Source organism: Podarcis tiliguerta, assembly GCF_965153285.1.
Source record: "Podarcis tiliguerta genome assembly, chromosome: 6".
Lineage (NCBI taxonomy): Eukaryota > Metazoa > Chordata > Lepidosauria > Squamata > Lacertidae > Podarcis > Podarcis tiliguerta.
This window is the reverse complement of record NC_139539.1, coordinates 37991646-38007067: the sequence shown is the minus strand read 5'-3', so window position 1 is coordinate 38007067 and position 15422 is coordinate 37991646. Positions and strand designations below refer to the sequence as shown.

The window sequence follows — 15422 nt, the reverse complement described above, 5'->3', positions numbered from 1 at the left end:
TTAGGCACTGCATGGCCAAGTGAGTGGATCTTATCCTGGAAAAAGTCATTATGCACAGGCATGTGCCTTCCAGGTAGTTGTCTATGCAAAACTTCTAGTGCCTCTGTGAAACCAGTGAAAAAGTAGCCACATGCAAATATGAATCTCATGGTAGTGAATTACAGTATTTCCTTCCACTGTACAAAGTTGTCTTTTATTCCATTTCTATCCCACTGAGCTCTTAAGTTACCTCACAACTACCCTGTGAGGTAGGGAAAGCTGGGCAATTGTGACTTGCTCAAAACTATTCAGGGAATTTAACAGCTGAGTATCATTCTGAATTTCCCTCTCTCGTAGTGAAATCAAACATTATAGCCACTATGACAGACTGCTGTGAGACTGAACCATTAATGTTCACAAATTGAACTTGTAAATTTGTAGGGTTTAGATGCATGAATCCGCAAGGGCCGATGGACAAGTTAAGTCAGTACTAGTTGCTAATGGGTAAAAAAACCCCCACCAAATGAAATAGACTTCATTTGATTATCCATCTCCTAATAAAATGTCAAAGGTTATCACAGTTAATAGCCTATCCTATTGATCCCTTTTATTACAACAGAAAGCTGTGCGAATGCATCAACTGTCTGGACTCTTTGGAATCTTGTTACTTACATCTGAGAAGTGTTACTTACACCTGACTGTTGAAGTGTTATTTTTAAAATCCAGTTTTAACAAATAAATCATCTAAATGATAAACAACAGCAGTTGAAACCTTTTGATACAGAGATGCTTTTATTTAAATGGCTTTAAAGATTTAAAGTAGTGTTAGTTTCAGGGTAAATGTAAAATGAGACAGTAATTGGAAGGTTTCCCTTGTACTTTTGGAGCTCATGGGAAATAATTGTTTTGTTGACTGTATGTTTGAAAAAAATTTGCTTATGTGTGTTTGGAAAAAGATCTGCAGAAGCTATGGGTTGTATCCAATCGAGTCATGTTCAGATCAGACCTACTGAAATTAACGGACAAGTTAGTAATGGCTTCCCTGATTATTACTAAGTATTTATATTACATTTTACCTTATAGTCAAATGACTTACATTAAAATAAGGTATGTTCCAAAGGGAGTTTAAGATGGTGCATCATCTAGATTTCACTTCACAATACTTTTCTTCTCATGTAGAGAAGTGATGTTCATGAGAGTGAAATATGCTTGAAATTCTCCCACTGAATGTAGACAACTGAGGCTGAAATCCTGTGCACAGTTGCTTGGGAATAATTGCTACTGAACTCTACAGGATCAGGTTGTTCAGTTTTCCTGTTCAAAGGGCTTCTATGCACATGACCGCTTGTGATTCATGTTTCTATGTCTTGGACTGTAAGTGTAAATTTGAAACTTTTTGCAAGCAAGCAGGCAAGCAAGCTAGTAAAAAAACCTCTGTAGAAATAGAATTTATGATGACATGGCCATGTCCACAAAGAACCATGCAATGAGTGGATTAAGGCAAGATGAAACCATTGGCAAGAGCAACTACTTACATTGACAGACTCTTTGCCATTGTACTTCACACGGATCCTGGGCTCTTGTATGACATCCAGGTTGGACCCTGTGACAGTCAGAGGTGTGTGGCCGCTGTGGGGAAGCAGATGACATTGGTTAATAAGGTTTGGCAAGGGAGACTGGGGCAGAGCCCATTGCCCATGTTTCTGGCAAATACAAATGCTTGTTGAACTCAGCAATATGTTTTCTCCAGGCTGTATAGGAACTAGGTGACAAATCGGATTAATATACCATCACCCTGACTCTGGCTAGAGCTGTCTTGCAAGTTAATTGGATTTTCTAGTATCATCTGTCCCCCTAGTGGGCAGTCACCTCTCCCCGTAACATTTCTTCGGGTTGGCAGGAGGAAAAATATAAAGATCCAGGACTAAATAAATAACAACAATGAATTTGTTAGAGTGCTTAATGGTTTATACAGTGATGCATGCTCCGAAGAAAGAGAAGTGTCATATTATATAGCGCTTGCAGTGAACAAGTTGCTGTTTTGCTAGCCTTCCTTCCTCTGTAATTCCCAGCAAAATTATTACACACAGGACAAAAATTTACATGGAAGAAATGGTTGTCAAATAAGTGAAAAGAGGACTATGATGGCCAAAGCAAGTGACAGCAAAGCTGCTCATCAAGGAACTTGAGACCATTTCCTCAGCTGAAACACTCAGCACAGCTTAGCACAGCTCAGCTCATTTGAAAATCAACCAGTAAATTTCTTTTTAACCTCCGCAGTAGCAGAGATGTCAGGGAGGAGCAGGGAATTATGGTTGTTCCACATTAGAAGTTAAAAAAAGACCCACAGCCAATCCAGCCTGCTACAAACACTGACCTTATGCAGAGCTTCTTTGACAACAGCCCTGCTGTATTTGAGAAAACCAGCCCCTCAAAATTCCTACGCAACTTATGAGTGCCTTCACAATCACACTTAGCCCAGTCTGAGTCTATGACTTGGCAGTCTACTGAATCACTTCTGTGCAATAAATGTTATCTTCAGTTTCTCCTGCAATGAATTTATAGTGTACCAGAGATCTGCTCAGCTCCAGTCACTCAAATTCTTCTCCCTCCCTTCACCCTATTCCTGGCCTTAGGCTGATGAGAAGGTTGGCCACTACTCGCCAAGTCTTTATTTTGTCTTCCCTACATCCAAAAAGCCAAAGTTTGATACGATCTAGGGGGGCTCATTATAGTATTCTTATAAGGTTAGAGGAGGTTGGGGAACTGGTCAGGCAAGTTTCTTTGAAGATGAAGACCAGCTGGCCACTTTAGTACCCTGCCCTGATGAGCTTTTCAAAGCGATGAGCTGGGTTGCAATAACTGAATCTAGGTGAGAAACAGCCAAAAAGGGGGGTGGGGGTGGGGCTGGACTGGAAAGTTGCTGTGTTCAGTGAGTTGGAAGCTGGAGGGGAGATGCCGCAAGAGCTGATGATAGAGACATGTCTTGCTCTGTGCTGGATTGAAAGCTGTGACTAATAGAGAAGCAATATATTATGGGGTGAAACGCTCTAAGCCCCTCCATCCGATGCTCCGGCTGTGTATATGTGTAAGTAAGACCACATATCTTCAAGCACAGTTCCTCTGCCACTGAGTGCACAGAACTAGTTTCCCTAAGGTGCTAGAAGTGGAAGTTTTAAAAAGTTCTCATACTGATTTCCCCGCCAGTATGATGTACACAATGTTCCCAGTGATGTCTAGAGTCAAGGCAGAATCTCCTCTTAAGATTTCACTTCTGCTCATTTATGTAGGGAACATTTCCATCTCCCCAGATGTCCAGTTTTGTTTTCAGTGTGAAACTAGTGTATAAACATTTTATCCTTTGCGTGCAGTTCTACAAAAGCTAAAAAAAGGTACAGCAGTGAAGAAACTGACCCAGCATTTTAGACCCAGCATTTAGTCTATCAGCTCCTGCACTTTAGAGTGCTCCTGGAATGTGTAGCTGTGCATCTTTAGGCAACTGGTATGTTTTGATCAGCTTTTTTTTTTTCCTTGACTCTCTGGTGCTCTTAAGAAGGAGGCCTTAATGAGCAATTGTGCCCTTCTTCAGCAGATGGGAGCGATCACGGGGCTCCATTTGCTCTCCCAGAATCTTGTCACAGATTGCCATGGTTGTAATTGCCTCAGTAATTACAATTGAGTTAATAACTCTTATTTTCCAACTCAGGGAACAGGGATGTTCTAACTGCCTAGCAATGATGAATGCAGGTCTGTGGATGGGAAACATACTATTCCAGATAGTTTGTACTTTTGCATTATGAACAGGAATGAAGTGGGATTCCCCTGCCCCACCAGAGAGACTTCTGAGCTTCTGCAACTACACAGGAACATAGGAAGCTAATTTATACAGAACTACTGTTCAGAGGCCCAGCAATCATAGTGCATTGCTCTGAGGGGCCTAATTCATCAATATGCCCAGGTCATTTGAGTCCAGAAAATCCACAAGAATGGATGTCCCAAGCTTCTTGGAAGATTAGACCTCATCCATAAATCTGCAGTATTTACACAGGTGGAATAAATCCCCAAGGAGCCTGAGAAGCTGGGTGTTGACAATAGCGAGTAAAGCAATAGAAGGGAATTATAGATAATAGCCCTTTTTCTTCACATAAGGGATTTGGCTTTGCTGAACTGAGTCATAGACCATGTTTTCTTTGCCCTGTGTGTTTTTAAATTAGTGTTTTTAAAGTTAGTGTTGATTCTAGAGTCATCACCAATAAGTTTTGAAGGGCTGAGAGGGATAGGAAGCGGGAGAATCTGCAGAAAGTGACACACAGTTTAGGCTTTCATAATTCCTTAAAACTTTAGCTGTACTTAAAAAAACCCACACAAGTTGAATGGACTCTTGCACTGTCATGTCTATCAAATATATTTATAGAATTTGCATCTGCAAAGAGGTATCTTCAACAAGAAACTAATTCAATCAGATTTTTCCCTTCTTGGTTTATAGAAAGAGGCATTTAGAGAGGAACTTGGAATGAATTAAAAACAAAACAACCACCCCCCCCATCATTATTTCAGTATAGCAATTATGAGCAACTGTTTCAATTGTTTTCAAACGATGAAACACTTTCAGCAGATACTAAAGATGCTTAATGGGTTTTGCAAAAAAATTATTTTAAGATTACTAATATCTATCCCTTTTATTAAAGACATTTGTGGAGATGAGTATTATGTGTGCCTTTTATATCTGCTCTAGAGAAGAAGCCAATATAATGACAATTCTTTCCCACTCCTCCACACCTAATATTTGTTTTATTTGTTCTTTTTGGGCTTGGAACAGGCAATAGCCTGGCCAGAGGCACAATCTGATGAAAACGCTAGCACCAAGACTGAGAAGATCACTGCTCATCACCCATAGTATGCATGCTATCAGCTGTGTAGCCAAGTATGCTACTTTGAACTATGATACCCCAGGATACCAGAGTGAATCTGCAATTTCAACCTATTTCAAGTCCCAATTACACACCTAAAGCAAGGAATCAAAATGGTATTGTCACATGAAACATAGTCTGACTCACAATCATCTCTGTTTTTTAATTGCTACATGAGGTTGGACAACTCTCTCACTGAGCACCTTCCTCAAAGAATGGTTGAATTCTCATAGAACTGAAGCATGATGCAAAAGGAGACATTTCAATACATTTTGACTCACTTGAAGCCCCACTGACTCCCAAAACATTGCAGTCCTTGCAAAAACTGTAGCTTTGAACCAGGGCCTTCTTAAGCATATCCTGCGCCGTGGTGCAAAGATCCCTCCAGCCCCCAGGCCCCCCCATTTCCCAGAGTTGTCGAGCTTTTCCCAAGCCTCTGTGGGGATTGCTCTTCTCCTGCGGAGGCTTGGGAAAGAAGCTGCATGCCCGACAGCCATATAGTTGGCGGGCACAGCTTCCATCCTAAGCCTCTGCGGGGATTGCTCTCCTCCTGTGGAGGCTTGGGAGGCAAGCTGCACACTCGCCACCCATATGGTTCATGGGGCACAGCTGGCGGGTGTGCAGGGAAAGGGGGAGGCTGCCAGCAAAGCCGCACAGCTCCCCCATTCACTGGGGCACCCCTGAGAGGCCAGCGCCCTGGGGCAATGCGCCAGTAAGCCCAATAGGAAAGACGGCTCTGCTTTGAAGCAATCCTTCCAAAACTACAACCAGCTTTGATAACTTTCACCACTGTTGGGAAGCTGGGGGATTAGCCATGTCCTGATTCTAACCATTTGCTCTCCTGGTGCTCCTGCTGTTAAAAGACTCCAGTTACCTGGCAATGCTCCACTCAGGATCAATACGTTGAACTCTGGGGTCATCAATGTACTCAAACTGCAACATGCTCTCTAACTGGGCCCGGTCCACACTGACTGAGACATGGACAGAGCCAAGGCCATGAGTGGAAGGTGCCGACACACACACAATTTCGTTTATGGACCTCCTGTAAAAGAGAAGAGAGAAGTGGAACCTTTAACAAATAGGAAGGCAATCAAGGGGCAGCTAACAACAAGCACTCAGGATGACCCACAGATAAAATAAATTCATTGGGCTTACTCTACCAAAAACAAATGGGTGACAACCTTTGTGGAGAGATGTAGTGCCTACCTAACAGATATGGTAGCTACCTGAAGGCACAAGACAAATAATGCTGCAGTACAAGGACTAACCAACTGAAGGCATTACAACTTTTTGCATTCAAATGATACAACTCATTGTAATATTAAGACTGGAACTTGCTCAGAGTTTTAAATCTGCTGTGGTGTTTCAAGTGTTCCAAGCATGTGGTAGAGTCCTATCTATTCAGCATCAGGTTGCATGTGGGTCCTTCCTGAATTAAAAGCACCCTTGGGTGAAAACCATTTTTCATGGAGGTTAGGCAAAAGACTGACTAATGTGTATGTGTGTGAAAGAAGCTGGGATGGAAGGTTTGCATGCCACTGTACTCCTGACAGTTTGTTTCTCAACGGAAACAGCCTTGGATGGGTGTAGGTTTGAGAAAAGAAATGGGCAGGGAAGGGTTAATTAAGGGCGCTTCCAGACTGTCACTATATTTAGGTGGGAGTCAATCACATCCTGACAAATTCCAGGCTGCGCAATTAAAGCTGATTTCGAGCTTTTGCAAAACAAACCTGCTTCCTCAAAAAGATTGAACTTTTAATGATAAGGAAAGTGATGGGGACAATGAACAGGCAAGTGTGGGATAGCACTTGCTTGATGCCACATCATCTAATCTGCCTGCAAACAAATCAAGATGAATTAAATAGCCTATGTTGCCTAATCTTTCCATGAACAAATCAGGCGAAAAACTCATTAAATAGGTTGTCTAGAAGTGACCACTTTCTGCTGTGAGTCTGCCCAAAATCAACCCCAGCAAAAGATATGGAGAACCTGTACATTTCCTCTAAGGATGGGAAAGCAGCTAGAAGAGAGGAGTGATTCTAAGCTAGCAAATGTCAGAAAAAGAGATAGTTAAATGAGAAGAATTGCATGCTGCAGTGAGTATATGCCCCAGAAATACAATCCTGATGTGTAAATGTGCAAACATACAATTAGAATTCTGAAGGTTCTTGGCCTTCTTAAGAAAAGCTGTAATAAACATGATTAACCATAATATATTAATAGTAATACTGCTTGGGTCAAGTGTGATGTTGGCACACAAAGGCAGCAGGAAGATTCAGTACAAGGTATGAGCTTCAAGTTAGACTGCAGTGATAAAAACATAGGTCATGTTGGAGCTGGGTCAATAGTTTCAGCCCAACTTTGGGGGGGGGGCAATTTGGAAAGAGGGAGGTTGAAAAGAAACTGCCCTCAAAAACTGGGGTGGATAGGAGAAATCTCATGAATACTTCAGAGGGATGGAGCTTGGCTTACTTTACTTAAAAGTGAGGTGGTGACAGCAGCAAGTGTATGATGTGATAGGACTTCCTTATCCTGCCATGGGCATTCTGGCCAGTCCAAGCCAGGAAATGAGACAGGAGCAGCTATGTAAGACTTTTCAGACTTAAAAAAAAGCAAGAGGAAGAAATATTACCACCTCATTTTTAAGTAAAGTAAGCCAAACTCTCCCCTTCCAATGCAAAAAAGGTTCAAAGAGTTCTCATGCTTCCCCTTCCAACAGCCAGTAAGCATTCTGTTTTAAGGATTATACAACTCAAATTTATATGTGTGTATCATGAGCCCCACTTCCCTTTTGGGACAGGCCATGGCTTGGCAGTCTCAGACTGAGGAGGAGGCGACAGAAGTGGGGGAATTGTGGGGACCGGGTATGGAGGATGCAGGTTCTCCCATTTCCACCTTTTCTGCTGAGTGTAGAGCCTCATTAGGAAGAACCCATTAGGGATGGCTGAGCCAGAGGTGGCAGGGACTGAACAGGAGTCAGAAGAATGAGTGCATTTCTCTTGCCAAGCACTGTGCACTACTTCAACTGATGGGAACAGATTCACTCGCCCAGACAGAACGCATTCTCGCAAGGCAAAAGAGTCTTATGAGAAACCTTGCCACACCTCGTCTATAAAAACTTGACAGGAGGGGTGTGAGGACTTGTTGGGACATCTTTGTTGTTTCTGCTCAGTTCTAAGTTTCTAGCCTGGCTCCTGAATTATTGAGTAAAGATCTCTAATGTGCAGTTAAGAGCCTCTGTTGATGTGTTTTTGGCAAGAGTCAGTGCATTCTCTCTCTCTCTCTCTCTCTGTGTGTGTGTGTGTGTGTGTATGAGAGAGAGAGAGAGAGAGAGACAGACAGACAGACAGACAGACAGACAGAAGACAACAGAAGAGGAAGGAGGAAGAAAGGGTAACAAGAGAGAGAGAAGGAATGGAAGATGCAAAGTAAAAAAGGAAGACTAAGTAGAGTTGTAGAAACAGCTACAATTATTTATCTTGGGCTTCAGAAAAAGTCAACTCTGCTTAGAGCTGAATGATTCCTAGCTATTCTCTGTCATGTCCTAGCTATTCCCTGCCACCAGTGGCCTCATGTGAGTACAGGCATTTTAGCATGCTAGAGACCAGACTTCAGAGAAGCCTGCTTAGCCCTTGTGTGAGATCCAAAGCGACACATCACTGCTGGCAAAGAATTACTGCAAGCTCCCTGTGATCAGTTAATTAGCTTTCTGCGCTATTACCATGTCGTCATGGTGAATCTCCCCACTCCTCCGATCAGAGGCAGGAGAATAGAGGGAAGCTGTAATTATAGTGAATCTCATTAGAAACTGCTTCATCTAATCAGTCTCCCTGCACATCATGAGTACATGCCAAGTTCATCACCTACAAACCGTGCAATAAAAAAGAGAGAAGGGGGTGGGAAGAAACAGGCCATGTTATGACCTTGTATGGAAAGGCTGGAGTAAACAGCATACTGCTGGATTCTCAGCAGTGTTAGTTTACAGGTTATATGGAGTAATTAGATCAGTGAATTAGGAGCAATGCCTAAATATAACCATTTATTTATATGGATTATTATGCTGGACCAAGTCTGGCCTTGGAAGCTAGATTTCAACAGCACACTGAAATAAAATATTCTACAAAAATTCTACCTACAGACCATTATAAAATAATAATTTTGATTACCAGGAAAACTATTCCCTCTAGCCTTGGTAGCAGAGTTGTAAAGGTTTACTGGCAGCTATGCCCTTGAAACCTTAAGCTGTTCAAACGGGACATTCAACATTCCAGAGCCCTGGATGGCCAGAAAATTAAAAGAATGTATTCCTTCTACTTCTTGTAGAAGGGCACGAGGTACCGGCACCTCTTTTTGTTGTTGTTAAAAAGTGTGGCACTTACTGCAACAACTTCATGGTGAGTACTGGCACCTATTTTTCTAGGAAAAAAGCATTGGCTACGTCCCAGCACTAGTTTCCAAGAGAGCTTCTACACAAGTCAAGACTTAAAAAGACATCGGAGAACCAAAGTCTGTGAAGAAGAAATCTCATCTACTGATATGAAATAAAATAGGTGGTAAAGTTTAACTAAGCATATTCTGTTTTCCTTTTTATCTGTTCCAAAGGTATAAATGAACCCTTTATTGAATGAGATGAGGAAATACTAAGTCCATTAAATCCTACTCACTCATTAACATGCTGTCCCTAATCTACTGCTTCCCAGTCCAGGCATAAAATGGGTGCTCAGCTGTTTTATCTCTTCAGAGGCTGCAGAAAGCAGCAATTCCCATATATTATGCCTCCATAACACAGCTTGGGAAAAGCTGGTTTTATAGCAGGTGAAAGGAGAAAGCAGAACAGGCAAGTGGCATTGTACTTCCTCATGTCACCAAGTTCCCTCTATCTTACAAACAAGCAACAGATACAAGTGGGGAAAATAGACCAAAAGGTGGAACTTAGCTTTCCACATCCCTTCTTGAACAATGCACATACATTTCCTACTCCTCTGAGCAACTATTTTATCACTTTTACTGCAGTTACATTTATATCCTACATTTCTTCCATCACGGAACTCAAGGCTCTGTGCACACGTACTGACTGGCAGTCCCTGTCTAGTGTTTTGCCAGCCCTGCCTGGAGATACCAGGGACTGAATCTGGGGCCATTTGTGTGCCACACACATGCTGTTCCACTGAGCTGGAGCACCGTATGACTTCAGACTAGGCCCCGAGAGCACTTTTACTGTGAACATATGAACATGCCCCCCATACTAGGACATTTCAGGTGGGGATGGAGTGCCATTGAGTATAAGAGCCTTTGTGACTAGCCCAAATTCCATAGCTCTTCATAAAGCCTGGAAAGAATGTTTTTCGTATTATGAAATATTTGGAACAGTTGATAAAAAGCTACACTAGTACTACAATGCAGAAAGGCATATGTCAACAGATGCTTATTAATGATTACTGTAGCTCATATGAATGGTGCATAAATCAGGGTGTATCTATCAATGTACTGTATGTTTTTAAAATGACAAATAATATAGTATGCATTTTTCCATAAAGAGTAAAAGTGGTGAAATATGGAATTCATCCCAGAAATAAAAACAGGTATTTGTTGGTGACAGCTCAAGTTTCAATATGAAAAGAGTAACACTTTATCCTTAGTCTCTGTCAATTAGAACTTTCCCCACCATTCTGGCAACTGCCAATCTTCTGCTACATCTACAATCAGGATACCAAAGTGGAAAGAGATGCCTATAGTTCTTTCAGGATTGCATTTACTCATGAGACGAGGGGGGTGGAGATACTTTAAAGGGATTTTTACAACAGCAGAACATGCTTGGGATCTGCAGAAGGGGCAGGATTTTACTATATGAAAATAAAGCAATGGATAAAATGAATAAACATTAAACGGGCTCATTGCTATGCAATGCTCATTATTGTCAGTGACAGGGTAGCTTAAGGTGATTAAGAAGATATTGGGCATATTATAGCTGGAGTAGCTGAAACGCTGCCCATGGAAGCACAATTACAATAACACACACTGATATCCATGGACCAGCCCCCTTACCCATAAAACTCGCAGGTCTGGTTACCCAGCAACACCGATACACTGCTGCCAGCCCCCAGAAAATGGCCAGCGATGGTCACCATAGTCCCTCCTGACTCTGGTCCACGGCTAGGACTCAAGGTGCTCACTGCAGGGTTCTTGGAAAGAAAGAAAAGAACAAGATAATCTGCTATGGTGTGATGCTGTTGCATATAAGACTACAGCACTAAGTTGCATTTCTATGTGAAGGTAGGTCCTTTGGTTGAAGACATGAAATACATGACCAAATACAGCTAGCAGGAAGAGTTTGTATTTCTTTCTTTCTGCCCCTCCCCTCAAGTTTCTTTAATGACTCCCCCAATTTGGTGCTTGGATGTGGGAAACTGCTATCCATACTTCTGCTTGTCCTGTGCCTCAAAAGCACAGATCTGAGTGGTTTTCCCTTGCTCTAATCCTTTCCCCACTCTTTAGTGCTAAATTGGAGCAAACATCAATCCAGAGAAAACCAAAATTGCTGTTTGCTCTGACTGAGTGCGAAAGAAGGGTTTTCCCTGGGGGAAAGCAGTGGGACAAAAGGAAGTGTGGATAAACCCTGAGGCTCAAAACATCACAAAACAATAAAAGTTGCTTAGCTTGGGCCTAGGCACTATTGTGAAGCCTAGCCATGTCACAGGATTTTCGTGAGGAAAAAACACTGCTCTGGACTCCTTGGACAAAAGCAATGGAAGACATAGTAACAATAAAATAAAACCATCAATGTCACAGATCACAAAAATATACATAAACATAGAAGTTTTATGAACTGTTAGGATTTGAAATGAAACTATTTTAGAGACTGCATTTCTCCCCATGCAGAACTAAAAGAATTAACGTGTCAATCAACGTGTTCATAATTAGTGACTGCTGCTTATTCTTACTAAATAAATCTGAATAAATCAGGTACAGTTTTGTTTTTAGTCCATGGATATAACCAAATTGTTTAGCTAGTCCTTTCCCTACAATGACTCATATCCGCTGTTGGGCAATATCCCTTCTGAATTCCCTGAACAGTACCATCTTTGTTCAATAACAGACAGTACAGTGAACATGACACACTTCATACTACATATAGTATGACAGACTCTCATGGTATTTCCCAGAAGGCAGCATCCAAACTGCCATATAAAATCAACTCAGTGGTCAAACTCATCCAGTGCCCTGGCTCTGAAAAGTGACCTACACTGAATGTTTCAGATATGCTTTCCCCAGCTTTGGGGGATTGGAAGGCATTCAAAGAGGCTATATAAGGAACAATCAGAGGGATAGGTTTTATCCAGATATGAGACTTACATCTGGGCCTGAGTTTTATGCTACATAATGATGCTCTAATGACAGCATTGTAGTCTAGGTAGGTGATTGAACTCAGTATAAATAAGTGCTTATTCCAGTTCCTGCCTAGCCTACTGAATGGCTCTTCTGTGTCATGATTTCTCTCCTCTATACAATGTAGATAATGATGCTGACTTCTAGAGCAAAATGCTCTGAAATCTATCAATGAAAAGCACAGCATCGTTAATATTAAATAGCACTTAACACAGGGTGGTTACAGCCTTGAACTCCTAAGAAATGTAAAATGCACAATTCTATGCAATTTTAGATAACAATGGACAGGATGGCTATTGCAGAAACTGGCAGACTTTAGGTCTCACACGGTCTCCAAGGTGTCTTAGTTTGTTAGGCTATTTTGTTTCAGTTTTGAAGATTCTGGCCCTCATGATATATCAAGCCAAAATAAGGAAAAGGCTCAAAATTATGAGGAACAGTAATAAGAAGCTCAAATTATTTTTGCTTGTTATGATTTCAAAGACAGAGCAAGGTTTTTAAGGGTATCTCCCCAGAATATAAATACTGTAAATTAAATGTAAGAGACCTAACATGCTGCAGTTCTCCATTCTTGAAGCTAATGTGCAAATTAGATTAATCCTGCATAATGAAGTATTCAAATTAGTTATGACTCTCACAGTATCCTCTGGTGCTAAACAAAGTCGCCTTTCCTTGAGCCAACAGTCCCCCATGTTTTGGCTAGCAGCCAATTTTTTCACTGTGATTCCCCATGTATTTTCTGATACACTTACCAATTATTATGCTGGGATAACAAGCTCTGTCTACATAAACAAGGAATTTCAGGGTGTTTCAGTCAGACACCCTTACTGACTCTCTTAAATCACTGTTTTCCTCTATGAATTGTGAACATCCCACCTAGAGTCACAACCCTGCTGTTGTTTACGTAATGGTTTGTCCAAGGATGAAAGGGGGAGGACGACAGAATTTATCTGGCATGGGGTGATTGACTCCTATTTTGCTTCAGTTGATTACTCACCTCTTGAATCAGACTCAGAAGACTGTCAACCCAATATAACTGATGCCTTATGGCCAAATAAAATGTGAAAATTGCAGCTACATTTGCTACTTTACGTCTAACCTGCTCACACATACATGTATAAGGTGGGAAGGGTATCTAACTGTCACATCAAAAAGGAACACTGGTGTGGAGAGCTAAACTTTCTCTCCTCTGGCCCTTTGATCAAGCTCCTTTTTCTCCTGCCAGATTTAATACCAGAGAAGAGGAAGACTTAGGCAAAAGAACACAAATGCTGGACTAACTACATGGAATCAAGGCAGGGCAAGGAGAAGACAGTGGTCGTAATTCTGCTCCCCTTACCTACACATTGCCTTTAATGTTCAAATTATACATTCTCTGCTTTATACATGAATGGGAAAGACATGTGAACAAGCAAATGGGGCAGCTGCCATCATATCTAGTTTGGCCGTAAAACATACAAGCAAAATCTGTTTAGTGTCAAGTATAGGAAGAGAGTGTTGAAGCTGAGCCCCACCTTCTGCAATCTCTCCATCTCATTACAATATTTAAGTACCACTGACTTGCCTTTATGAAGCCTGTGCCAACAGAGAAGCAAAAAAAATATATATCCAGGCAACAGGAGAAGGCTTCTTCCATTCATAAAAAGGCCTTGCAATGCAAAGGATGATAACTTACAACATATGTTGATCAAGTTGCTGCAAGGTGTTACATGGAGCTTCATCTTCACAACTGCCTTCACTCATGCACTGGCTATTACTTTACGTGGCCCTAGACTGTTGGCCTTCTGTTCAGTAAAATAATTGTTCTTCAACAACAAGCAGTTTGACATGGACCAATACAATGAATGCTCTGTGCCTCTGGCACTAGCGGTGTGACTTCTTCTGATGCTGAAGGGTTTGAATACAAAAGGCAGTTCTAAGCTGGGCGAGGAAGTCCTATGGTCGGCTTGCCAGATCAAACTCAGCAGAGTATGTTACACAATATCATTACGTCTATTAGACTATTTAGAGACCTTACATAAGAAACTGTGAATGGTCTCAGCTCCCTTTCTAATAAATTGATGAAGGTGAAACCTGCCTCCACTGAGGCACTATTTGCATAGCTGTCAACGTTTCCCCTTTTTAAAGGGAAATTTCCTTATTCTGAATAGGATTCCTCGCAAGAAAAGGGAAAAGTTGACAGCTATGACTATTTGCTATGATACAACATCCTTTCCCTTTCCTTTCCCCCCTTCTCATTCCTTTCAAGAAGCACAGCCACCCTACACTCCTCTTGCTCACATATATTGCCTGCTTCTCCTAGAGTGGGGGAGGGGGGCAGGCCTCAGGCCTGGGGCCTCTGGGTCTTTCTATCTGGCCCTCAGAACTCTCCCCAGACCACACTCCTCACTGGCCCTGCTTCACACCTGAAGTGTTTCTGCTTGACTTGGATGAGTCCATGAATTCTGATAATGCTTTTTGATTACCTGGAGGATTCAGAGGAGTGTGTAAGTGCATGTAGCCTAGGTTACATAGGCTTAAAAAATCAGATTACTAGTCTATACCCTGCAACTGTCCTAGAAAAACTGGGACATCCTGTTTTTTCCTGTGAGAGCACAGCGGCCATTTTGGGCACTGCTCTGGATTCATTTTGGGATGTTTGGAAGCACTTACTCTCTATATAAAAAAAGCAGCTTCATGCAAGCCCTATATGGTTACTCTGGAGAAAATGAAATAATTATCACTATGGATCAGGAGTAGGCAACCTAAGGCCTGGGTGCCGGATGAAGTCCAATCACCTCTATCTGGCCCGCGGACGGTCTGGGAATCAGCGTATTTTTACATGAGTAGAATGTGTGCTTTTATTTAAAATGCATCTCTGGGTTATTTGTGGGGCATTGGAATTCATTCATATTTCTCCCCCCAAAATATAGTCCGGCCCACCACATAGTCTGAGGGACAATGGCCAGCCCACGGCTGAAAAAGGTTGCTGACCCCTGCTATGTATGGTTTTCAACTAAGGCTTACTAAGAAGAGACCCATTAAAATTAAGTTACATGACTAAGTTAGGTCCATTAACGAGGTCTACTCTGAGTAAAACTTCTATGTTTATCAACAAGCAAGGCCTCTCAGTTCAAAAATATGCCTGAAAGTATCTTCAAAATCAGG

The 15422-nt window shown here is 41.8% G+C and overlaps 1 protein-coding gene across 2 annotated transcripts in view; it reads right to left on the bottom strand.

The window, feature by feature from the left end:
* Nucleotides 1-15422, bottom strand: part of PLXNA2 (plexin A2) — a 386922-nt gene that overhangs the window by 75023 nt on the left and 296477 nt on the right. For both annotated transcript variants that reach the window (XM_083444223.1, XM_083444224.1), the window contains exons 15-17: nucleotides 10935-11071; nucleotides 5764-5931; nucleotides 1515-1608 (exon numbers count right to left, since the gene is read on the bottom strand). In XM_083444223.1, coding sequence (XP_083300349.1) covers nucleotides 1515-1608; nucleotides 5764-5931; nucleotides 10935-11071 — 399 coding nt within the window. The remainder of the gene's footprint in view (nucleotides 1-1514; nucleotides 1609-5763; nucleotides 5932-10934; nucleotides 11072-15422) is intronic.